Here is a 25,415-nt window from a genome sequence, read left to right on the forward strand (position 1 = left end):
ATGTTCAATATCTTTCCTCAGCTCATTTCAAGCTTTTTGAAATGAGAATAATAATCGAACCTTCTAATCAGCATGTGCGTGTGTTTGGCAAGCATGTATCAAAAGCTACAGGATGTCTGAGCCCCATGCCCAAGGCTGGATCAAACCTGGGAAAACAGTAGCAGTTTTAAAACCATCAAACCTTGCGCCAACAGCCGGCTTTATTATTGTTGGCATGACCTTTGCCAATGTGTACATACTCTCTCTGATGCACAGAGTGTCCCTTTATGATTATTAGTGAAGGGTTTATAATAAGCTAACATTGATTGTCCTATCAATGAGGTTTTGGAGGAGCAGATGGCACCTTCAAAGTGGGTGACTGTGGGAAGTTTCACGAAGCAGAAGATTAAGTAAAACATCAGGAATGGAGAGTAGCCTGGAGCAAGGAGTAGCTGGGCCTTCTTCACACCCCTAATGGGGGTAGGTTTGGGTGGGTGTTGGGAGGGGAGGAGGACGTAGCGGGTAGCTTTGGAAGCAAAGGCACCGCCCTGCCTGGATTGTCTGATTTAATCCCCGCACTCAGTCACAACAACGACACACAGTGAACCAAATGCTCGCTGAAACTGGAACCCAAAGCCCAGGCGTTTTATCTCCTCCACTCACCTAGCATATGAAGTCAAATCAGGTGATAGTAGTTGTTCTGATGACAACTTCGTTACGGAGACTATTTGGTCATCCAATGACCACTTCATATACTTCATATGCAATTAGTGCAGCCTCCCAAAGGCCACCTAGAGGAGTCACAGGAGATGGTTTCTTTCCAGCACTGGCAGCAGCCAGAGTCACCCTTTGTTCTCTGCTCCCTCGGAGGCCAAGGGCTCCAATGTGCCTCCACTGAGGACAGTCTGTGCATTACGGATTGCCTGCATTTCAGGCTTCGACCCAGGGACTGAAAGTGCACCCAAGGCATCCATCCCACTTTCCAGACGCTAGGCCATGGGGACAGCCAGGCTCACAGCAAGCTGCCTACCTGGGCCTCCGTGGGCATCAGAGACTACAGCTTCGAGGAGCTCCTACTTTAGAGTCCCATGTTTCCGTAAATGAAGAATTCCAGAAACATTATGTGGCACATGACCATGACCAGCTGATGACTCATCTTAATAACACCAGCTTTAAGTCCATAGATTCACTCTAACACTTGACCTTTGCCCCGACCACTGCCAGCCTCATGAGAGAACTAAAAGATGGTTCTCGCACTTTGACCCTGGTGGGCACATTGTCCTCAGGGCGCCCAGGGCCATGGCTGGCCGACCGAGCCCTCACAGCTGTTCTTCCACCCAAAAGAGCCTTCAGACCAGGCGGCCCTCCACGTTCTCTCCCCAGTCTTCACTTTGCAGCTTTCCCGATTCCATTCCCTGGCCCGTCACGACAGCACCTTCTCAGAGTCTAGAGCCCCCTTCCCTCCCGTCTCTTCCCCGATGCCGACAGTGAGACCGCAGCATCGGGTGGGCCCCGTGACCCTGCCTCCAACAGTCCTGCACTTTCATTGACTCATGCCTTGAAGCCTGTGATGTCACCTTTTCTGGGTGTTCCCTGTTTCACTCACGACTACCACCATCCAGTTGGGTAAGTGAAAAACTCGGGTGTCACCTCCAACTCCTCTCTCTTCCTGGAGCCCACCCCTGATGCACAGGCAAAGCCCGTCGATTTACTTCCTAAATATCTCGCCAAACCACTGCCAGCATCAGGGTGGCCTGAGTCACCATAGTCTCTCTCTCCACTTCTGCCCCCTGATTTCCCTACTCCCTGTCTTCCCACATCCAAAAAGGTCTTTTTGCACGTCAACTCTGACCCTGCCACATCTTGCTTAAGACCTCTTGGTAGCTTTTCCTACTCTTTGGATAAAGACTCAGGTACCCCAGGCCCTGCGTGGCTCCTCCCTGGCCTGCCTACCTCACTTCTCATTACTCCCTCCTGTGCCCTCTGAGCTCTACCCACTCTGACCTTCTTTCAGGCCCTCCTGATACTTCTGTCCACAGGGCCTTTGCACAGGCCCTGTGCCTAGAAGATTTGGAGCCCTCATTCCCAGCACTTTGACCTAGTGAACACCATTAACTGTATGCTACAGAGCTATGCAAGGCAGTTTATTTGGGGTTTGGGAAGAAAGTAACAGAATTTTATTTTATAATTTGTTTTTATCATTTTGGTTTTAGAAGTTCCATTTGGTGAACACTTTATGATGTACATAATATATTTGCAGAGTTATATGTATAAAATATATATATATGTAAACTATATAAGCATATTTGTATGTTACAAAGAATGAACTATACACATATAATGGGTGCACGCCCATGATTTTTTTGCCTCCCTTACACACCTATCACAGTCATAGGTTTATATTCATTTGTATGACTGTGTGAGGACATTTCTACTCCTAGAACCTGAGCTGCAGCAGGCCAGGGACATTGTCCACCTGGTCACTGCAGTGTCCTTGTGCCAACTCCGTGCCTTGCACATAGTAGGTGATCAAGAAGTAAGATTTGCATGAATGAATATTCAAGAAGTGGAATGTTTACAGTCCTCTTCCCACACTGATGAGACCTTTCCTTTCTCGCGCACGGGATGCCTCTAATAAGCTCTCTGTTTCCAACACAGCAAGCACGGAGCCCAGTCATCGCCTTGGCAAAGCACAGATAAACAAGTGACTCAGAGACACCTAAAATACACTGACTGCGGCCAGGCACTGAGTGTGCTGGGTGCCTTTGAGAGTGCAGTCTTTGACATTACGTTAGCATCACGTTAGAGAACTTGATTATGATCATCTCTGTTTTACTGATGAGAAATGTGGGGTTCGCAGTGGTCGAGATCACTCAGCTAGGAAGTGGGGGCGCTGAATTCAAATTCGGAGTTGGGTTCTGAGCCTAATTTGCTTCCTCTTGTATCTCAGTAGCTCGATCATAAAATGAACATTTTTATTTTAAGAGACAATTTCCTCTTTTGAGTGATCTCAAAAAACAAGGTTGTTATTACCTAGAACTAATTCTGGTAGGTATCCAAAAACCAAATTCAAGTGTATGGTGTTGTGGTTATGAATCTCACATTCATTCCTTCCCTTTTCAGCTGTGTCTCTGCGTGTGTTGTTTGGAGGCTGTTGTGCAAAGGGTGACAGTCACATTGCCACCTAAAGGACCCACTCCACTTGCGTGGTAAGACACGGGCTCATCAGGTGACGCATTCACAAGGAATGTGCCAAGAAGCCCTCCAGACCGTGCTGATGGTTTCTTCCAGAGTTTCGTCCCTTGCCGCGTCCTTACTGCCTTCACTGCACGGCCCTCTGATAGCCTTGCCCTCTCTCCCATGCGCAGTGACTTGCTGGAGGTGAGGATGCATTTGGAGATGGTTGGGGTGCACTGTGAGAAAGGGGGGAGCGGAGCTTCGAGCTCACGGAAGTTGCTCCACACGCACAGCTCTGCCTACCAACTCTTCTAGTTGCCCGACCAAACAGCTTTCCCCAGCCTTGCTTTCATCTTCAAATGCCATCCTCTCCAAATCGTTATCCTCCGTTCTATTTGAAAAGCAAGGTCTTTACTACCCTGCCTCAATAACCTGCCTCTCCCTCATTATGTCATTCTTAGCAGGAAGTCCCAGACCGTGCGGTTTATAATGCTTTTCCAAGTCACACGTGGTCTTTGGGTAATAGCTCACTGGCCTTGCAGCTGAAGAGTTTTTAAACCACCTCCAGTGTGAGCCAAGTGATGGGAGGCTCAAAAGGAGGGGAAGTGATGGAAAGTGTAGCTGCCACCCCTCCAAGCTCGTCTCGATTTCCTGCTGTCACTACAGACAGGCACACGGATTCTCCAGTGAGCTCGGTGCCTTCCCCTGTGTTTCTGTCCTTGTCATTTCTATTCTGGCTGCAAGCCTGGGCGGTGGCCCCATAAATGTGCCCCGCCGCATTCACCCATCCATTCTATTCACTGATTCCTGGTGTCATTCAACATTTCTCCCCTTCTTGCTATCTGCCAAGCTCAATTTTCCTAGGGAGAAAAAGCGTATCTTGGGCTTAATAAGTGGAAAGCAAGGCAGTCAATGAAATACATCAAAGAACCCCAGGGTCTATGCCAAATGCACTAAAACTCAATTTCAGAGAATTCCCGTAGGACGTCCCTCCCTTTTTTCTTATTCATATCCGTGTATACAACTACCCCTCACTATCTGACTCTCATCTGTTCATGGAATTGTCCTGGCTAGTGAATTTCACAGAGCAGTCACTGTGCTCTAGTATTTTAAATGGGAAAAACTATAATGCACTCCAAGTCCACCCCCAAACCCCAGTCAGCTTCCCAAAATATCACTGTGTGTCACTGAGCACCCCAAAATGTGAAAATCTCCCAGGAATGTTTAATAGTATAAATCAATTAAAATACCTTTCACTTAACTAGCACTTAGGCAACTCCTAGGTTTGATGTGTGTGCAGAAAACAGACACTGCGGGGGGGTCAAAGCTTCTCCCAGCATCTCACAGACCAGGTAACATCAGCCCATGAGGAAACGATACTGAAGGGATGGTAAATATCACCTCAATTGCACCTGGGCTTGTGGGGCCCCAAGTATCTGGTTGAGGTAGACTGGGACTCACCAGAGGCTAAGCTTAGGGAGAACAAAGCGGGGAAGCTGACGGTGATAACATGCAACATATTTAAAGGATGGAGCAGCAGGTGCAAATCCGCCAGGAGAACAGGGGAGCCAGGACTGCCGCGCACTCCACGCCCCTTCTGAGGCTCATGAACGGGGAGGTGTGCCCACGTGGATTCATGGTAATGGGCAGTCAGCACAGAGAGCAAATGCTTGCTAAAAACTTGCCAGGTACCAATGAATATTTTTTAAAAATGAGAGTTCGGATTTTTTTAATTAGAAGCTTAGAAAATACCACAATGAGATACCATTCCACACCCAATAGGGTGGCCTTATAAAAAGAAAAATAACAACCTCTAACAAGGATGGGGAGAAACTGGACCCTCCCGCACTACGGGTGGGAGTGCAACGTGATGCAGCCTGGCAGCTCCTCAGAAGGTTAAACGCAGACTCACCAGGGGACCCAGCTAGTGCACCCCAGGCATCTACTTGAAAGGACTAAAAGCAGGCAAACAAATACTTGGGTAGGAATATACACAGTAGCACCCTCCACTATATCCAACAGGTAAAAGCAGTCCAAGGGCCCATCAACGAATGAATGGATAAGCAAAACGAAGTCAGTACATGCAATGGGCATCATTCAGCTATAAAAAAATGTCAATAACTACTACCACACAGATGAACCTTGAAAAACACGCTACGTGAAGAAAGCCAGATGCAAAATGTTACACATTTTATAACTACAATAATATGAAATGTGCAGAAATGGCAAATGCAGCGAACAGAAAACAGATTGGCGGCTGCTGGGGCCTGGGGGAGGGGAGGGGGACAGAGTGCCTGCCCTGTGTGCCCAGAGGTGTCTTCAGGGTGACAGAAAGGCTTTAGACTCAAATGGAGGTGGTGGGTGCACTACAGTGCGGATGCACTCAGTGTCACCGATCTGTACACTCTAAAACAGTTCATTTTACATGCATTTACCTGTTTTTTAAAAAAGCTTTGAAAATAGCAGTAACTTTAATATTATCAGCACATAGGCCAGTGTCCCTCATGTGTGCATGTTGTGTGCCATTGAGCCAGCTCTGACTCCTGGTGACCCGATGAATGAGTGACGGCCACACTGTCCTGTCCTCAACAGCCCCACTCAGCTTCTGCAGACTTGTGTCTAAGCCTCCCTTTATGGAGCCAATCCATCTCATATTTGGTCTTCGGTTTTTCCTGTTGCCTTCTATTTTTCCCAACATTATCACCTTTCCCTAAGAATCCTGCCTTCTTGTGATGTGCCTGAAGTATTAATATCCGTCACATAGGCGTTAATAAATGTTTTATACGTGAACTTGTCCATGGTCTACAATGCCCTGCTTGCACAGGCCCCTGCCCACCTCCTCAGTCTCATCACACACACTGGCTTCCCCTTGCTCTCTGCTCTTCAGGCACACTGGCCTCTCCCCAGACACTCCTAAGTGCTGGGCTTTATCCTGCCACAGGACTTTTGCACGGACTCATTCCTCTCTCTGGAGTCCCTCACATTCCATCCCACTGGCCTGGTTAACATTCCCTCCAATTCCAGCTGTCAGCTTGGCCGTCACTCTCTCCAGGAAGGCCCTCCCTGACCTCCTCTTTGGGTCAGTTCCATCTATTTTTTGGTTGTTTGTTTTTTCTTTCTAAAGGATCTTATTTATTTATTTTTAGAGAGGGTGAAAGGAGGAAGAAAGAGAGGAAGAGAAGGAAGAAACATTGATGTGTTGAGAGATATGAGAGATACAGCGACTGGTTGCCTCTCACACATTCCCAACTGGGGACCGGGCCCATGACACAGGCATGTGCCCTGACTGGGAGTCGAACCAGTGACCTTTTAGTTCGCAGACCAGCACTCAATCCACAGAGCCACACCAGCCAGGGCATCCACCTTACTCTCACACACCAGAATTCCCCTGTCAGGTCACTTTCCACCATCACACAGTTGCATTTTCTGTGCTCTCCTATTAACTCTGGCCACCCCACTACTCCATGGGTTTGTAAATAAACACACTCAATAAACACACCTGAGGGTAGAAGGGGGAGGGAGAAATACATTGACCTTTTTCATCTGTTTTCCTTAAGATATCTATAAACACTATTTCTTTTTTTTAATCCTCACCCAAGGGCATGCTCATTGATTTTACAGAAGGGAAAGGAGGCAGAGAAACATCGATGTGAGAGAAGCGTTGATTGGCTGCCTCTGGTAGGCGCCCTGAATAGGGACAAAACCCGCGACCTAAGTTCATGCCCTGATGGGAAATTGCATCTGCAACATTTCATTATTTTGGACAGCATTCCAACCAACTGAGCCACCCAGGCCAGGCAAATCTATAAACATAATTTTTATGGAATTGGCTATGGGGGCCCTTTGAATGAACATGCATGTCAATTATGACAGAAACGTGGAGAATCCCTTAGTTCTTAAAACTTGTGTGTCTATGAAGCTATTGTCCGTCCTCCAAGCAGGGTTCCCTGAAGCGTGTTAGCAGGAGATAAGTGCGAGAGGTAGTGTACACAATAACACTACAGTGGACGTGGGGGATACACTGTCACAGGTGATTAGCAGACTGTGGGTCAAATGGCATGGCCAGTGCAGGGGTCATGTCTGTTTACTGTGACCTTTCCTGCCTGCCGGTCTCAGACCCTGGATGGCCGGCTGCCCTCTACTTGTTTCCTCTGTCTTTTGGGTCTGCTGCTTCCCCTCCCTCCTGGCCTCTTCCTTTCCTTCTGGCATTACCTTAACCCCCGTCTGATTTCTCTCTCCAGTGTGTCTTCCATCACCGTCCGACAGCATCGCTATTCCTTCCTGCACCACAGGTACTTGATGGCACCTTGGGTCAGAATCTAAAAATCTGGACATTTCCAAGGATGCCCCAGTGTTTTTCTGCTAGAGTTAACAAGAAGGGCTAGTGAACCATCAGTCCCATGAGGAGAAGAGCCCCGGGCCCGGATTACCCACGTGCTGCACCAGAGGAGTAGCTGGGGAGGGAAGGAGGTGTGCCAGGTCCGGGTCATGCCACTGGAAAGGGATCAATGGACACAGACGTAGGGTCTTCACTGTGAGTGTTTCCAAGAGCCTCGTGTTTCCAGCAGGTGTGTGCTCATCTCCCTGAAATAATCTATGCTAATGTCTTGATAAAAAATTCATAGCTGGCTTCCATGTTGCCAAGCAACCAGCCCAAACATGTCTACTGTATAAGTCTCCCTGGAGGGTCCTGGGTTACACCCAGTGCTTGAAGCCTGGTGCACATAAGAGGCAGCAAAGCAATCCAAAGCTTTGGGAAAGGTTTCTAAAGCACATGAGGTTGAAATTAATACAGTTAAAGTGCTCAGAACAGTGCCTGACACACAGAAAGAACTCAGTAACTATTAGCTATACTATCACTATTATTTATTACTCTATGGAAATGGGATCCATTTTCTGTTCATTGGTTTATATGAACAGGAGACTACCAGCCAGGAGATCAGCTGGGCAATGAGTCCTTTTAAAGGGTAAGAATCCATGAAGGTCAGACCTTACCGCAGCCCAGAGTCAGGTCAGTCCCAGGAGTGGTGTGAGCAATTCACAGAGCCTCCTGTGATGACTGAGGTACGAGGGAGACCGCGGCAGGGCAGCCAACCAAAACCGGAGAAAGTTCTACTTTGGGCTGAAGGTGGGAGGCCCATCGGAAGGGCTCCCCCGCCCCTCGTCATGGTAGCACTGCAACACGCTTCCTGGCAATTGCTGGCTTCATTGTCCCCCAACTTATCAGAAAGAGCATATGCCTGTCTTTTCATTCTGTATCCCAGTGCCTGGCATTAACCTTTAATGCTCATTATCCTTTAATTAATGAAATTATAAGCTAATGAAATGCGGCATCTGGGCCCTGATCCATCCTCACTCTGACAAGTATGAGTCCAGACCAGTGATCTGAATATTGCTCCGGATGTGTCAGGAAGAAAAGAACAGGCAGGCAGTTTGACAGGGCCACGCTGACGGTCTTGAGGCCCCGTCCAGAGAAGGCGGTGGCCGCAGGGGTAGTGGCAGAAAGCAGGCCGGGCCAGGGAGGCGGTGTGTAACTGACCACAAAGGGGGGCCCGCAGCTCCTGATTACGGCCCCAAAGTCCTCCTGGCAATAAAAAGACCAGTTGACACTGAAGTGGTGTTCATAAACAAGATGTCACAATATGATAAACTGTACCAAAAATTTTACTGAAGTCCAAGTCCCTAAAGGAAAGTACGCAAATCATAAATGTGAAGCCGGATGAATTTTCTTTCACAAAGTAAACACACCTGTGTAACCAGCGGGCAGCGCTTATGAACAAAAGCCCAGGAGCCCTCTCCCCCCTCCTGCAACTGCACACAGCTAAGCTGGGCTGGACTTCAAACCTGGTGGCAATGCGAACTTAACAATACACACTCCTTTGTGTCTTCCCTCCCTATGTGGTGGGTGTCACACTATGAGGGTGATTTAATTCAAATACACTGAAGAGTCACCATGTGCCCAGCTAGATGTTGTCAGGGATACAAAACAATGAAAGATACACTCCCCAGTGTGGGGGTGGGGAAAGACCCCACTATACCTAGCCTGTCATTTCATACAAATCCGGCCCTTACTTTATTCCACAAGAACCTAGGATCAACCTATTACTGTTTGCTACAGTCTGAATGTTTGCGTCTCTCCACAATTCAGACGTTGAAACCTACCCTCCATGTGATGGCATTAGGAGGCGGGGCCTTTAGGGCGTGATTAGGTCATGAGGGTGGAGCCCTCACGAATGGGATTAGAGCCCTCAGAGAAGCGGCCCAAGAGAGGCCCCTTGTCCCTTCCACCACATGAGGTTGCAGCGTGAAGTCCAGAGAGCAGGACCTCACGCGAAACTAACCCACAGGAGCTATGCTCTCCGACCTCCTGGCCTCCACAACTGTGAGAAATTGGTTTCTGGTGCTTCCAAGCCTCCCAGTCTGTGGTCTTTGGTTTCAGCAGCCCAAATGGACTAAAACAGTATTCTTTCAAAAGCCGCTTTGGTCTTCTCTACTCTGCTGATGGAGGGTGGGATTTCAGTTTGTCAGGAAGGGCCGTGCAGGTTGATAGAAGAGGCACCACTGCTAAGGGGACATGCAGCCTGAATAAAGCCTTTGACCCCATGTTGGCTTCAATGTGACAGCACCTGTGTCACCCTGGGGACCTCTGAGACACATTTGAGAAGATTCACTTAAGTGGACAACAAGGTTAAGCACCGTGTTGGGAGAAACATCGGACACCAACGCAGACGCTTTCTGAAGTCAGGGCCCAAACTCCTGGGATGCCATGGGAGGCCAGGGTAATGAGCCGTGGGAGAAGGGAAGCTCTCCCTGCTCGCTCTTTCATGATTTGGGTTAGCCAAAACGAGAGTTTCCTCTGAAGGCACCCAGAAATTCAGGGGGTGCAGACAAGTGTGAAAAAGAAAGTCAGGGAGAAGGAACCGAAGGGTCTGGCTGCCTCTCACTAAAGATTCAGAAGGGAAGGGAGGATGACCTCTCTCTCTCTCTCTCTCACACACACACGCACACACACACTGTTCTGCCTCTCTGCTCCGTCTCCTTGCTCAAGCTGCCCTGTCACATCACTGTGTAACAACCACGCTTCAAAAGCTGGGCTGACAACAGTGAGGGAGTTCCCAGGTGATCATGCCAGACCAGGAGTGAGTATCGGAGTGAGACCAAATTCCTTGTGTCTCCAACAGACTGCACGTGGGTGAGAGTGAAGGACTGCCTAAGGAGGCAGAATAAAGAGTCCAGAGTCAGAAAAGCAAAGAACTGCAGAAGCTGGCTGAAGGCATGAAAGGCAATACGTGACCCAGGACTTCCAGTGTCTCCCACCTGGCAGAGAATTCTGTACTTTTTTTGTTCCATGGATACTATTACCTGTCTGGAGAAGCCTGTGGACGCTTCCTCCAAAGGTTTGAAATGGCCGAAAATAAAATACAGAGGAACACCTAATAATGTCAATTTGTGAAATAGTTGTTGTGCGCCTCCTTGTTCGTTCACTAGATAATAGGGTCTAGCAGGAGATTTAACAAGCACCCTGATTTGGAAGAAGAGGTGAGCACAGGTGACACTGTGAAGTGCCTGTTACGGCTTCAGTGTGCTCCGGAACGGTCTGCACTCTCCCTCGGGGACAGACCCGTGAGTATCGTGAACGGTCCTGAGATGTATGGTTGATATTCCTACATACAGGGAGGGCTAACTTTCAGTTAGAGCTTCGTGAAAATGTGATGTAAGTTTTCTTCTCCAAGACGATGAGCTCTTTTAATTCTATCTGCAGACCCTTGGGAGGGAGGGAGGTTTACAGGCCTCGGGTAAAGAAACCCTGGGAAAACCTTCAATTCTTTCCAAAAATCACTACTAATTTCAACTTCATCCAACCATGCAGGGCCAGAAATCAGGTTCCCAGGCAAAGCCTGCAAACCCCAGTAAATTTTCCGGCAACCCAGCCACCGACTTATGGAGACGTGGGACATTACTCTGCATGCTATGGACATCCCAGTTCTCGGTGGCATCAGGAATCTAGAACCCTCTTCCAAGCCCCCACACCCTCTGTTCACAGAACATCTCCGGGGAACCTTCCCCACCTCTCCCCTCCTTGCCAACCTGTGGCAATGGCAGGCAAACTGACACTGAAATCTCAGGCTCCCCACATTCACACCTGAAGATTCAGTTCCAGGTTGCCCAAATCCTTGCCACTGAGGGAACCAGGTGAGGAAATGTGGAGGGATAGGTCTCACGTGTTCACAAACATTTATTGTGCCTCTGCTGAGCTCCGGGTCGTGAAGGCCTGGTGTGCGCATGTGCTTGTGAAGAAACCACTCAGACAACGATCGATCCCACGGGGCTGGACACTGGGATGCCTTTATTTGTCGACAGTTTTCTACTGGGCACCTCCTGGGTTCCAGGTGCCAAGTGGGTGCTGGAAATCAATGTACAAGTAAGCAGATATGAAAGAGCACATCCACTTGTCACTAGTGCTGGAAAAGGACTCGGAAGGGACATATGGAATAGGGTAATGGGGGAGGGGTGCTTCCTCACNAACATTTATTGTGCCTCTGCTGAGCTCTGGGTCGTGAAGGCCTGGTGTGCGCATGTGCTTGTGAAGAAACCACTCAGACAACGATCCCACGGGGCTGGACACTGGGATGCCTTTATTTGTCGACAGTTTTCTACTGGGCACCTCCTGGGTTCCAGGTGCCAAGTGGGTGCTGGAAATCAATGTACAAGTAAGCAGATATGAAAGAGCACATCCACTTGTCACTAGTGCTGGAAAAGGACTCGGAAGGGACATATGGAATAGGGTAATGGGGGAGGGGTGCTTCCTCACATGTGGCCGTAGCTGCCTTCCCTGAGATGGTAAAATTTAGATGGAAAGAGACCTAAAAGGTAAAAAGAAGGAGCCATCTGTGTGAAAAGCTGGGGGAAAATGGGAGGGGCTGGTGTCTTTAAGACGGATCAAAAATCCAGGGAGGCCGAGGCTGCCAGTGAGAGGAGGAACTGGCGGGAGTTTGGCTGGAGAGGAAGCTGCCAGGCCAAGCTGAGGGAGTTGAGTGGAAAGCTCAGAGCACAGACTCCAGAATCAGGTTGGCCAGAATCTGGCTCTGAGACTTCTCTAGCTGTGTGACCTTGGGGAAGTCACTTACCCTCTGAGCCTTAGCTTCCTCATCTCTAAGTTGGGAGCAACATATATATCCTCCATTGAGTTGCTAAAAGCTTGAAGTATAAAGTACTTAAAACAGAGCCTGGTACACAGTAGGTGCCTTGTAAGGGTTTGTTTTGCTAGGATTTGTTCTGCACTTGGTGGGAAGCTGTGGGGGGGTTTAAGGTGGGAGAAGAATGATCTGTTTGTCATTAACAGATTATTGGTCCTTCTGTGGGTTATCAATAAAAAGAGTTCAAAAGGATCCTTGGTGTCATCACGCCAACACCTCCCCTTCTGGGAAGAGGAGGGGACAGTGCTCAAAGAGCCATCACTTGTAAAGGCAGAAGAATGGCTGTCCCTTAAATGCACTGGGCTGGACAGAAGGTCGAGAGGCAGCTGGCCGCAACATCTGGGAAGGTCACGTCGACAACCTGCACCCCTCACCCCAGTAGGGAGCCCACTATTCCCACTTCCAGAAGATTCCAGGTCCCACACCCCGGGTCCCAGCTGGCTTCTATTCCTGCCAGTGTCAATGTCACTTCTCTTAGATGTAAATGCCTCAAGGGCAGCAGCCATTTCCTTCTACTCACACTGTACAGTGACTGACAGGCCCCATGCAACTGGGTCTCAGAGCTTTTGAATAATTGATTGAAACAGGAAGGTGGAATCATAGCATGTTAGTGCTGTTCCCATAGCATGTTAATGCAAACCTCTATTAGAGAGACCCAGGGGCCCTGGGAAGTCCTTAAGTCCTTAAGGACGTCCTAGGGACCCGTGGCCCTTGGGGTAGGGGTGGGGGCAGCCTTCCCCAGACACTCCAGCCAGCCTCTTCCCCTCTGGTTCCCCAGAGGACATCTTGCTCTCCCCACCTTGAACATGCATCTGGAGTTCACAACCCCTGCAGGCAGCTCCTTCCAACCCCTTCCCAGAGCCCTTGGATGCACCGTTCAATGGGGACACCACCCATTTCCTGCCCGGAGGGGCTCTGGAGATGAGCCAATGAATAGGCTGAAAGCCCTCCGGTCTCCAGAGGCCTCTTCAGAGCCGAGCTGGGGGAGGCCACCGCAAACCTTCAGGCTGGCTGGGCTGCAGGCTGCTGGGAGGGGCCGGGCTCTTCAGTCCTCCCCAAATCTGCCTGCCTCTCCAGACCCCAGCGCTCCCTGTGCGGCTGTCCCTCTTCGGCTCCCGGCTACATACCCCGCCCCCTCTGGTTCTGGGTGGGCTTCCCCCGCCCAGCTTTGTCAGCGCTTTCCCTACATCAGCCCCTGACCCCTCCTCCCCCCACCTTCTCTTCCCTGTCACTGTCCCCTTCCTTCCCCCACAATTCTACAAGCTTCTTTTTCTCCACCTTTCCTCTCCGTCTCCCCGCCTCCTCACAGCCCCCTTCCCACTCCTCACAGCCCGCTTGTTCGCCTTGGAATGCCCGACTCACATTCTCACCTGCACCGCCGCAGCCTTCCTCTCCTCACTCCTCCCAGCCCCGCAGGCTCGGCTCCCAGCCCCGCACGTTCCACTCCCAGCCCTGATTGCTAACCGAGTCCCCTTTCCCATTTTCTCCCACGGCCTCTCCTTAGCCCTCGCGGTCCTCGTTCCTCTCCGGTCCCCGAAGTCTCCCATCCACTAATTACAGCCCTTTCCCCGAGCCCGCCCCGCTTTTCCGGGCCCCTCTGCGAGGTCCTTCACCTCTGCCGCCGCGCCCCCGTCCCCCGTCCCCCGCCGCTGCGCAGAACCGCGACGGCTTCACCCCCGTTCCCCCGCCACCGCAGCCGAGGAGACCCCGCCGCTCCCGGGGAGGCCGCGGCGCCGCCCCGCTCACCTGTTGGGCCGGCTGGAGGACGCCGGGTCTCGCCTTCTCCGGGTCGGGGTCCCGGTCCCGCTGCAGCAACCCCTTCTTGGGGTGCATGTGCCGACACAGGCAGGTGACCCCGCACAGCGCGAGGATGCTGGTGGCCGTGCCCAGCGTGGCGCCCAGCGCGATCACCGGCACCGACAGCACCATGGTGCCCGCGCCCCGCGCAGGGCTCGTCCCGCCGCCGAGCGCCTACCCTGGCCGGGCCCGCCGCTCGCCGCAGCCACGCAGCTCCGAGCTCCAGGCAAGCCCGCAGCTCTCCCGCCGCTGGAGGGGCGGGGAGGGAGAGCGGCTGCGAGGACGTCAGAGCCGGGGGCCGGGCGGAGCGGCCAGTGGCCCGCGCTCAGCCCCGCGTCAGCGACCACCCCTCCCCGAGGACACGTGACCGGACCCCCCACCCCAACCGGAGCCGGGCCTCTCAGGCGGCGGGAGCCTTGGGGTCGTCTCAGGCCCTCCTTCGGGCTTGACGTGCGAGGACGCGGGTGCCCGAGAAGGGCCCGGAGTTGCACTGAGCCAGAGAGAAAACCCGGGCTCGAACCCCTGTCTTCGGCTCTTTCCGGATACCTGGGGGTCACTTTATCAGACCCTCATGTCACCCTTTAGTCACACCCCCTGGCTGAGGAGGGAATGATGTGTGCTCCTCCAAGGAGCTTTGCAAACAGGAGCACACAAAGCTGGAGCTCTCCCACCTCCCATACTTGAACTTGCCAGGCGTTCGCTCAGGCGAGAGGCCGGCAGCCTAGCAGAGGGAGCTGGTTCGGTGCGTCGGGCTGAGGCTGCCTGCACCCGCGTCCTGGTGGTGACTGCGGGGCGACCGGGGGCGGGGGGGGGGGCGTTCATTTGCACCTGCAGCTCCTTCAGCCCTGACCCGTTAGTTCTCACGCCTGTTTACTGATGGGGAAGCTGAGGCTGAGAGGGGATGTGGGGCAGCTAGAAAGATCCAGTCACCCTGGACCCAAATGCAGGTTTGCCGGTTCAAGTCCACACCTCACCCTCGGAGAAAGGACTTGCCTTTGAAGGGCAAACAGTATCCAATGCAGTGGCCGGGAGTCCGCCCTTGACTGGGGAGGGGGTGGGGCGGAATAAAAGAGGTGAGCTCAGAGGGGACATTAGAATCCCAGACGTGAGGACAGTCCCGGATCGGACAGCAGCGATGTTCGTTGTGTTCATTACACGGGGTGTGTAATCCAGCATTTGTAAGGAGTAGGCTGCAGAGGCATGCGGGGCATGTGTGAGAAGGCGATTCCGTCCACAACAGGGCTTTCCATTTCCCGCGAAGCGGAGGACGCCCAGCTCTGTGATAGCTCCATCAGACCTTTTCTACGGAGCTGCCGAAATCACCCCCGCCTGGTACTCGCCAGTGTTTCAGTTGTCCACCTCTGCCTCATGAACCACTGCCAAGGTCAGGGGTGCCCACCCCGTGCAGTTAAAAATCTTTATATAACTGTGACTCCCCCAACACTTAACTACTTACTAAGAGTCTACCGATGACTAGAAGTCTTACCACTCACATAAGCCACCAATGAACACATATGTTGTATGTTATTGGGCTGGCGGAAAAGTCTGTTCCGTTTTTTCTGTAAAATAAAAGACACTTTTCAGTGTTACTTTATTGATTAGGATATTTTGAGTATGTCGGCTATCTCCTGCTATTGGCTTCTAGTGGGTAGAGGTCAGGAGAGCTGCTAAACATCTTCCAAGGCATAAGACCACCCCACAGCAAAGAACTTTCCCCAACATGTCAGTAGCACCAAGAAACTTTGCAAAGCACTTCTGACACTTCCAATCAGTCACAGCACCTTCTCCATACATGGCAGAATTATTTTTTTGTATTTCATCTGTGCTTTTACCTTTCGTGAGATACTAAAGCATACTACATTAAAATGTGTGTGTTCTTTCATCTTCAATATTAAAAATGGCTGCACAAAAATTTACCAATTTTGATAAGTTTTTTAATGTACACTGATAGCAATACCTGAAAATCTCCAAGCCCAGCCCGAGTAGCAGCCATCTCAGATTGCTTTATAATTCAGGGTGGTCCTGGCCAAAATACAGGTGGGCATTGATCTTGGCCTACACCAACCGGGAAACCCTAGGGGTGAGTACACCCAGTGGACAGCTACAGACCACAGTGGAGCACCACCACCTTTACCCTGCACAGCTGATCCTCCACGGAGGGTGGAGGTTGGTGGTCAGTGGTCACAGCCAATCCTTGCAGCTGACTGGCCTGGGGAAATTTCTCCCGTTGACCTGCCAACAGCAACAAAGGCTCAACTACAGAGGAGGGTGCACTCAGCCCACGTGAAGGACACACCTCAATACCCAGCTTGGGTGATAGCAGGGGCTGTGTCACTGGACCCTCCAGGACTCCTGCTGCATCAGCCCACATTACCAACACACAGAGTCAAAGCAGCTCTACCTAATACACTGAAACAAACACAGGGAGGCTGCCAAAATGAGGAGACAAAGAAACAGGATCAGACCAAAACTCCAGAAAAAGAGCTAAACAAAATGGAGATGAGCAATGTCAGATGCAGAGTTCAAAACACTAGTTATAAGGACGTTCGAGGAACTTAATGAGGACCTCAGCAGCATAAAAAAGGTCCAGTCAGAAACGAAGAGTTCACTAATTAAAATAAAGTATGATTTACAGGGCAACAACAGTAGAGCAGATGAAGCCAAGAATTGGATCAACAATTTAGAACAAAAGAAAGCAAAACACAACCAATCAGAACAAGAAGAAAAGAGAATTTTTTTAAAAAAGGATTGTGTAAGCAGCCTGTGGGACCACTTTAAGCAACCCAACATTCACTTCACAGGGGTGCCAGAAGCAGAAGAGAAAGAACAAAAATTGGAAAACTATTTGAAAAAATAGTGAAAGAAAAATTCCTTAATTTGGTGAATGAAGTAGACACACAAGTCTAGGAAGCACAGAGAATCCCAAACAAGGTGGATGCCAAGAGGCCCACTCCAAGACAGATAATTAAAATGCCAAAGGTTAAAGATAAAGAGATTAGAAGGTGGGTGTGGGAGAATGGGCGAGAGGTAAGGGTATTAAGTACAAACAGGTCGTTACAGAAGAGCGATGGGGATGTAAGTACAGTGTATGAAAGGGAGTAGCCAAAAAACTTACACACATGACCCATGGACATGAACAAGGGTGGGGGGACTGACTGAGGGAGTAGGGGGTGCTGGGTAGAGGGGCACAAAGGGGAAAAAATCAAGAGGGCTGTATAGCATAATCAATAAAATATAATTAAAAAGAAAAAATAAAAGAATAAATGCACGCTATTATGACAGCTGTCACAATGCAATCTAACCAAATTGTTTTGAGTGAAGTTAAAGACAACTAAGCACTACTAGAGCCATCATACAGAAAAAAACAAATGAACTTTTTGTCCAACCCAATACATGTATTATATACTACATTCTTACAATAAAGTAAGCTAGAGAAAATAAAATGTTATTAAGAAAATCATAAAGAAGAGAAAATGCATTTATTGAAAAAAATACATATATAAGTGTACCCTTGCAGTTCAAACTCACGTTGTTTGAGAGTTCACTGTATTTTATTTTTTCTCATGATTTTATGGGCTGACTTGGCTCAGCTGGGTGGTTTTCCTGCTCAACAGGTTGTCTGCTGGGACTGTGGTCCGCTGGGCTGGAATGTCCAAGATGGCGTCCCTGCCGGCACTCCAGGAGCACAGGTGGGCTGTCGTCCAGTGCACTTTGGTTCTCCCACGTGGCTGGAGTGTCTCACAGCATGGCAGCCAGGATCTAAGAAGAAGAAAGCAGGAGCTGCCTGTTCTCTTGAGGACTGTCTGGGCTCAAAAGTTGGAGAACATCGTTTCTTTGGTCAAAGTGATAGTTTCCCCCTGATACTTTTCCTACAGGACATCTACAAATGATGTTTCTGAAAGCTGGTGCTGTCACTCACATGCATAAAAGCCTTGAGAGGTTCTCCAGAGGTAAACTCAGGAGCCTCCAGTTAGATCCCAAACCCTCTGTGACATGGCCCCTTCCAGTCCCTCCAGACTCCCCTCTGCACACCTCCCAACATGCCCTTGAGCCCCAGCGACTCCCAGGGACTGGGGTTTCAGTCAGGAAGTATCTTTAGAGACCCTCCTGGGTACATACAGCAGGCACTCAGTAACTGCTGAAAGGGTGAATGACTCACACCATCATCTTATGCAAGACTTGCAGTGACTTGGAAGAAGTCCCATTCACTAAACAGCTTCATTTGACTAAATTGACTCTTCCATAGTATTTATTTTGTGCCTGCTGTAAGCCAGGCACATTTTCCTACTGACCTCCGCTTGCAGCCAACTGTGAAGCCAAAGCACCTCAGTCCCTGGTGGTTGCCTTGGCTTTGTCTCTCGTAATTGCTTCCCTGAGAGGTTTTCTTGGCTCCCAGGTCTGGCAATGCAAAGCGTTCTGGGGGAATAAGAGTTTTAATTAACGCTGTCATTCCAGCGCTGTCATGTCTGTGCTGCTCCCCTAGAGAGACCTCAATGCTATGTAGCAGGATCCAGAGTCGGGGTGAGGGGAAGGATGAAGAACATTTAATATCAGACATTTTCTGATGGGGATCAGAAACCTGTCATGTGGTCCCTCGTTACTATGGTTACTGGGATGAGAGCAGCTGCCATGCCCTTCATCTTTAATGGGAACAGGGACCCCAGCCCAAGAACAGCTTGCCTTTTGCCTCTTTCACACACAGTGAATCCCTGGTAGGGCTGGGGTAGACCTCAGGGGATTTGGAAGCCAGCAAAGCCATCAGGACTCTAGGTCACCTTGGCTGCCTCTCATCAAAGATGTGACTTTCACTTCTCAGTTATTGATATCCAGGCAGTAGCCTTTAATGACAACTCTCTAAGAAGAGGCATTAGGGAGTTCCTTTGAAAAACGAGATGGTCTTTACTGAGAAAGGCAGTTGACAGAGTCAGCAGAGTAGAACAGTTGAGACCGTCTAAAGATGAGCCCTGAAAATAATTGGAAATGCTGGGGCTGCTGGATTGCCAAGGGCAGACGGGGCAGAAAGCCTGGGGGACTTCTGGGAGGCTGAAGATCTCTGAAGGTTCCCCGGCCCCTTGACACAATATCACCATTGTTGTGATTGATATATACTTACTGGATGATTAAATAATCTGAGCTACCACTCTGAATTTCAAAGGTATTGAAATGCTTTTATCGGAGGAAAGTGTTTCAAATATAGAGGGTTCTCATATTTAGCAGACATGCACGGAGTCTACACGTCATGCTAGGCAGGAGGGAGGAACGTATGCAAGCAGAACTGAATTTTAACACTGGAAGGATTTGAGAGATCACTTTGGGAAATCCTTTCATTTTACCAACTGGGAAAACTGAGGCCCAGAGAGACTGTGGCTTGCCAGCGGGTAGAAGGAGTGAATGATAGAGCTGGTGAGGTCCTGTAGGTCAGGGTAGGTTATGTTCTGCTGTAGTAACAACCTCCAACTCTCAGGGATTAACTCAATAAAAGCGTATCTTGTTCCTATCGCAGTTTAAGGAGGGTCAGGTGACTCACTTGGGCATCTCATCTCCAACCAGTGACTCGGGAATCTGGGCTTTTTCTGTCTTGTGCCCTCTCTGTTTCCTTCCATGCAAGTGGGGACGAGAGCACACTGAACACCACTCATGACATTTCAGGGCTGTGCTGGAAACAGAGTACACAGTTTTCACCCCATGGCATTGGTCAGAACTCAGTAACTTAACAAATCTAACAACAAAAACGACTGGAAAACATAGAGGAAAACCATGGGCAAAGCAGTCTCTGCCACAGCAGCCAAAGCTTAGGACTTCTTGCCTACTGCTCATTTCTCTAACTCATTCATTAAGCAAACATGTTTTTTGGGTTTCTGTCATGTATGAGGCACTGCGCTAAGCGAGGAAGCAAAGATGTTGAGCAACACCATTTGTCAGGCCGTTTACATTCACATGGAGAAAATGGACAATAACGATCCACCACACAGATACACGTGAAGTTTATTACAACAGTCCTACAAGCTGAGAAGAACAGGCTCAGGACTGGGATTTGACTTGTCCTGATACCAGGAAGACCTCCCAGAGAAGGCAGAAATTGGACTAAGGTCTAAAAGAGTAACATTAACTCAGCAAAGAAGGAAGGAAGGATGTTCCAGGCCAAGAAGCAGCGTGTGCAGGACCCTGTTGTAGAGCTTGCGAAGTGGGCACAGGCAGCAGTGTGCTGGCCAACCCGCTCTCTGGGGAAGGGGGTGGAAGCTGATTTTTAGCATTTGCTGATTTCTCTGGTGTAAAATATTAACATCACAGTTGATTTCCAGCCACCAACCAATCCCGGAATATTTACCAGTTGGCTCTGTGAGCAGTAGGAGCCAGCTCCAGCGCAGCGTTGGGAGGAACTGTGTGAGATGAGCCTGAAGGGAGAGGCAGGAGCCGGACGACTGGGCCTGGAGCCAGAATGACAGGCCACTGGGTGTGTTTGGACAGGGGTGCACGGGGTGATCAGATCGGTGTTTTGGAAAGACTCCCTGCTGGCTGCAGTATTGAGAACAGACTGGAGAGGGACAACGTGGACGCTGGTGGACTAGAGAGGAGGTCGGAGCAGGCACCCAGAAGAGGGATGCCAAACCTCCCTCACGATGTGGGCAGCCATGTGAGGAGCTGCAGCTGTGGGCGGCATGAGGGGAGGCAAGGGTGGAGGGCAAGTCACGTTCTGTCTCTGCCGACCTCCACTTTCCAGCTCTGTGCTGTTACTCTCTCCTGTTACTCTCTCGCTGGGTGACACTGATTCTCCACTCTGGACCACAGCTAACTGGAGGTTCCCCAAGTCCTGGGCCTTGCCAAGGACAGCATGTGCGAGAGGAAGCTGCCCGGGATATGGGGGGTGGAGACCCCGGGTCCTCAGCAGAGTGAGGCCCCCCCCAGGAGAGCTGAGACACTGGCTGCAGGGGGAGTGGGCAAGGAGCGCAGGTGAGACCCAGGAGCAAGGCCACTGCCAGGACCCCTGCCGCTGGCTCTGAGCCATTCTGGGGTCTCCTTTTAAGGCAAGAAGGAGGCAGGGATTCAGTCTGGGGCCCTTGATACAGAAATTCAAGTCTGGAAAAGGTAGAGAAATGTTCTAGAATTGGAGCAAACTGTGGCTAGTCACCACCTGCCCTGGCAGGTCATTTCCAGCAACCCAGTCATCTTTCAGATCTGACTCCATCTCATTCCGTCTCAGCACAAGATGAAGCACCACATCCAGTTCTCAGGGGTGCGGCCCCTCAACCCCATCCACTTCCTCTTAGAGCCCATTTGGAGGCTGCCTTTATTATCCCTAGGTCTCTGGAACTGACGAAGATTACGGCACTTGGCCAGGGGTGGGGTTTCACCCGTCAGGTTTGAAGGAAGACCAGAACTTGTGCAGACAGGATGCTTAACTATGTGCACGTGTGGAGGGGGGGGCGTGGGGGGGGGCATAGATCCTTGAAACAAGCTAACGAAAGCTATTTCCTTTTCCAGAAAAGAGTTTAAAAGTAATACATACAAAATTTTGTATGTGCCCCTAAATTGTTCAAGAACCACATGATGACTCCTAGAAGTTCGTGGACCACAGATGAGGAGTCTTTAGCACAACCGAAAGAATAGTGAGCTTTCTATGCTTCAGGCTGCATGATCCATTGGCAGGTAACCTTAATTTTTCTGAGACTCAATTTTCTGATCTGTAAAATGGGGATAATTGTCTCTACTTTATGGAGATGCTATGAGGATGACTTAAAGCACAGTGCTGTGTGAATAATGGAAGATGCTCAACTAGTGTTAACTTAATAACAATAATCCCATTTGCACCAGACTCTTCAGTTTTTTTTAATACAGAAACTTAGTCTAGTGAACTGAGTAGGTATCCCAGTCCTGTAGGTGTGTGTGGCTCTAACTCTGTTACATATTAGCTGGGAGATCCTGGATGCATTAGTCAGCTTAACTGTCTGGGCTTTAGTTTCTTCATTTGCGAAAGGGTATGCTACATTGTTTGCAAAGAGGCGCAGTTATACCCTTCCTGGGTCCATATCCTTTGCAATATTATGACTTTGCCAAGGCGTGGGGGCGTCTATTGCTTCACCCCTTAATCTGAACTGGCCTTGTGACTTGAGTTGGCTGGTAGACTGAGGTGGAAGTGACATCGTGCCAATTCTAAGCCGAGACTTGAAGAGACCTTAAATGCTTCTACTCTGTCATGGACTCCTGCCCAGCCACCATGTGAGGAGGGCCAGGGAGCCTGCTGGAGGACGAGACCACGTGGCCCTTTGTCTCCATCACCCCAGCCCACAGCTACCCATCCCCCGAAGAAGCAGAGCTGCAGAGCTGATGGGCAGCACATCACAGGCACATGGCTGAGCCCAGCTGAAAGAAGAACCACCCAGCGGAGCCCCCCAGGGGCCAACTAGAGGGTTAGGAGCTCAATTAAAATCATGAGTCGTTTTAAGCCACTACATCTTGGAATGTTTGTTGCACTTTGAGAACTAACTGAATGGCGGATTCAAATGGTAAATGAGACCTGGCCAAGTGGTTCAGTTGATTGGAGCATCGTCCTGTGCACCAAAAGGTCGCAGGTCCAGTGCCCCATGGGGATGTGTGCCTGGGCTGCAGGTGTGATCTGGGTTGAAGAGCATGCAGGAGGCAACCGATAGATGTTTCTCTCTAAAATCAGTGTTTCTTTCTTTATCTCTCTCTCTCTCTCTCTCAAAAAGTGAGTAATAAAAACTTTAAAAATTAAATGGTGAAGGATAGTTCAGCTGTCACAGGATCACTGCGAGTGTAGGTAAGGCACCCAGCACTGGGCCTGATACACACAAGTTGCACAGTAAATGGCTTTGATTACTATTCTGAGCCCCAACGGCAACCTTACCAAGCATTTCCAGTAATGCCTGATGGTGCACCAGCCACTCAGTCATTGTGTAAGAGTCGGTCTTGGAGACCTCAGCGCTTAGGGAGAATACAGTCGCTGCTCTCTGACCGACCTCCATGGAACCACCTCTCCAGTCTGGCCCACACTCTCCACTCCTTCTGGGGAGCTCGCTGCCCGATGCGCCTGGCCTGACGCCCACAGCCTGACACCCACAGCCTGATGCCCACAGACTGATGCCCACAGCCTGATGCCCACAGCCTGATGCCCACAGACTGATGCCCACAGCCTGATGCCCACAGACTGATGCCCACAGCCCGATGCCCACAGACTGATGCCCACAGCCTGACACCCACAGCCTGATGCCCACAGCCTGATGCCCACAGACTGATGCCCACAGACTGATGCCCACAGACTGACGCCCACAGCCTGATGCCCACAGACTGATGCCCACAGACTGATGCCCACAGACTGATGCCTACAGACTGATGCCCACAGACTGACGCCCACGAATGACGCCCACAGAATGACACCCATAGCCTGACGCAGCCCCCTGACCAGCACCCCTCCCCCCAGTCACCCTCAGCCTTTCTCCCCTTCCAGTTAAGTTGTGAAGCCCTTTCAGGCTAGTTGTGTTTATCTCCAATATTTTTATACCAGGAAATCTCATTGCTGAATTATATACTTTAATCAATCAGTATGTCAACTAATGAAAAAGAAGTACAAAGGACAGTGAGTGCCATGAAAACTAGGTGAGCACTTGGACGCAAACGGGCCAGTTGCTGTTAGGACACCCGTTAAAGGGGGTCTGAGCCGGTCATCTGCGAACAGTTGGGAGGCACCGTGAAATTCTCAGATTCTGCCATCCTGTTGCTTGCAAGGCAGGTGCCTCCAAGCTCTCTCCGCACTGCAAAGAGAGCAAGACGGCCTGCCACAGACGCTGCATCGTGGTGCTAACAGAAGGAGGAACATTTAGGAAGAGCCCCCACCTGTCAGGCCAGGCTCAGGGCATCTTGTCCATGCTAATGTGTTTAACAAACTTTAAGAAAGATGGGACAGAGCTCTAATCAGCCAGAGGTGGGAAAATAATAACCAATCTGACTTAGATGAAAAGGAGGTGTGTGTGTCATCTGAAACTTTTTTTGAAGCCTGGCATACTGGTTAGAAGTGCCCGATCACAACCGGAGCTAGTAGGTCTTCACACAGCCAACACACCCATCTGTCCGGTACCCGGAGAAGAAACAGAATGATACACACCAGCAATTCTCCATGCACAGTTTTCTAGGAGCCCCCACTTCAACCTGAATTTTTACGAAGGCTGAGGAGCCCTGCTTCCCGTGGCAGCAGACTTAGGCAGGCTTCTCCGATGCTGCTCTAGGGCTGGGAGAGGAGCGCTGTGTGGTGCCCTGAGAGTGGCAGACTACTGCCACCCAGAGGACCCAGGGGGACCAGGGCCCTCCCTCCATGTCTTTCCTTCTTGTTTCAAGGTCTTTCTCTATGAGGCCTTCTCTGCTTCCCTTACCTAAAATGACCAGGTTTCTGCCCTTCACGCCATCATTCCCTGTGTCCCTTTCTGGCCTTACTCTTTACAAGTGAATTTATTGGGGTGACAGTGGTTAACAAAAGTACACAGGTTTCAGGTGGGCAGTTCCACAACGCGTCATCTCTACAGTGTGTCGGCAGATCACCACCCCAACGCAAGTCCCCACCCATCACCATTTACTCCCCTACACCCTCCTCCACCCTTTCAGCTCGAATTTTGTGGTCAGCAATTCTGAGTCGTCCTGGTGGGGGCTGGAGGTGAGGCTAGGGTTGCTCTGCAAAGCACTTCGGGCAAATCCTCTGGAGTCTGCTGATTCCAGCAATAGTACTCTGGATCTTTACATTAAAAAAAAAAAAAAAAAGGTTACTTTCTGCCCTGGAAAGTGGACTTCCCAGCATTTCTGCAATTTTGAGAAGAGAATCCACATCAGCAAATTCCAGCAACTGCCTCGCTCTGGCCCAGCACCCCTTTTGTGGAACCAGGTAGACCGAGGGCCTGGGCCCTCCCAGCCCCAGCGTCTCCTTTTCTAACTGCCTGCTGCTCCACAGAGCAGTGAAACCCAGCACAGTGCGTGGGTGCAAGGCAGACACCAGGGTGCTGCCCTCAGAAACCGCACCTGCATCAGCCTCTTCACATGTCCACATCGCAGCGGCTGAGGGGGGCCCTGTGAGGGGGCCCAGAGCGTTGTCCCACCAAGAAACATCTACAGGATTTTTGTGCTGATAGTGGGGTGTACCTTGAGCTTTTCCAGGGGTACAGGTCTGAGCTAGCACATCCAGTCTTCAGAAAGAGCAAAGTAAGCTCTGAGGTCGACATATATGTGCATTTGAGAAATGTTTAAAGTACTACTTTTAATTTT

At 50.3% G+C, this 25,415-nt stretch overlaps 1 protein-coding gene and 1 long non-coding RNA gene across 2 annotated transcripts in view; one reads left to right on the plus strand and one right to left on the minus strand.

Annotated features, from left to right (window-relative positions):
* SYT13 (synaptotagmin 13) overlaps nucleotides 1–14,357 on the minus strand; it is a 38,143-nt gene extending 23,786 nt beyond the window's left edge. The window contains exon 1 of the mRNA XM_037069076.1: nucleotides 14,100–14,357. Coding sequence (XP_036924971.1) covers nucleotides 14,100–14,282 — 183 coding nt within the window. The 5' untranslated portion in view covers nucleotides 14,283–14,357. The remainder of the gene's footprint in view (nucleotides 1–14,099) is intronic.
* A 4,083-nt stretch (nucleotides 14,358–18,440) lies between these two features.
* LOC119002966 (uncharacterized) lies at nucleotides 18,441–22,576 on the plus strand. Its single transcript, XR_005069846.1, has 3 exons — nucleotides 18,441–18,510; nucleotides 21,633–21,797; nucleotides 22,433–22,576. It is a non-coding gene; the product is annotated as an uncharacterized LOC119002966 (long non-coding RNA).
* Nucleotides 22,577–25,415: the final 2,839 nt, after the last annotated feature.

The sequence above is a fragment of the Sturnira hondurensis genome, unplaced genomic scaffold (assembly GCF_014824575.4).
Source record: "Sturnira hondurensis isolate 20B ecotype Veracruz unplaced genomic scaffold, ASM1482457v3 Scaffold0018399, whole genome shotgun sequence".
Classification (NCBI taxonomy): Eukaryota; Metazoa; Chordata; class Mammalia; order Chiroptera; family Phyllostomidae; genus Sturnira; species Sturnira hondurensis.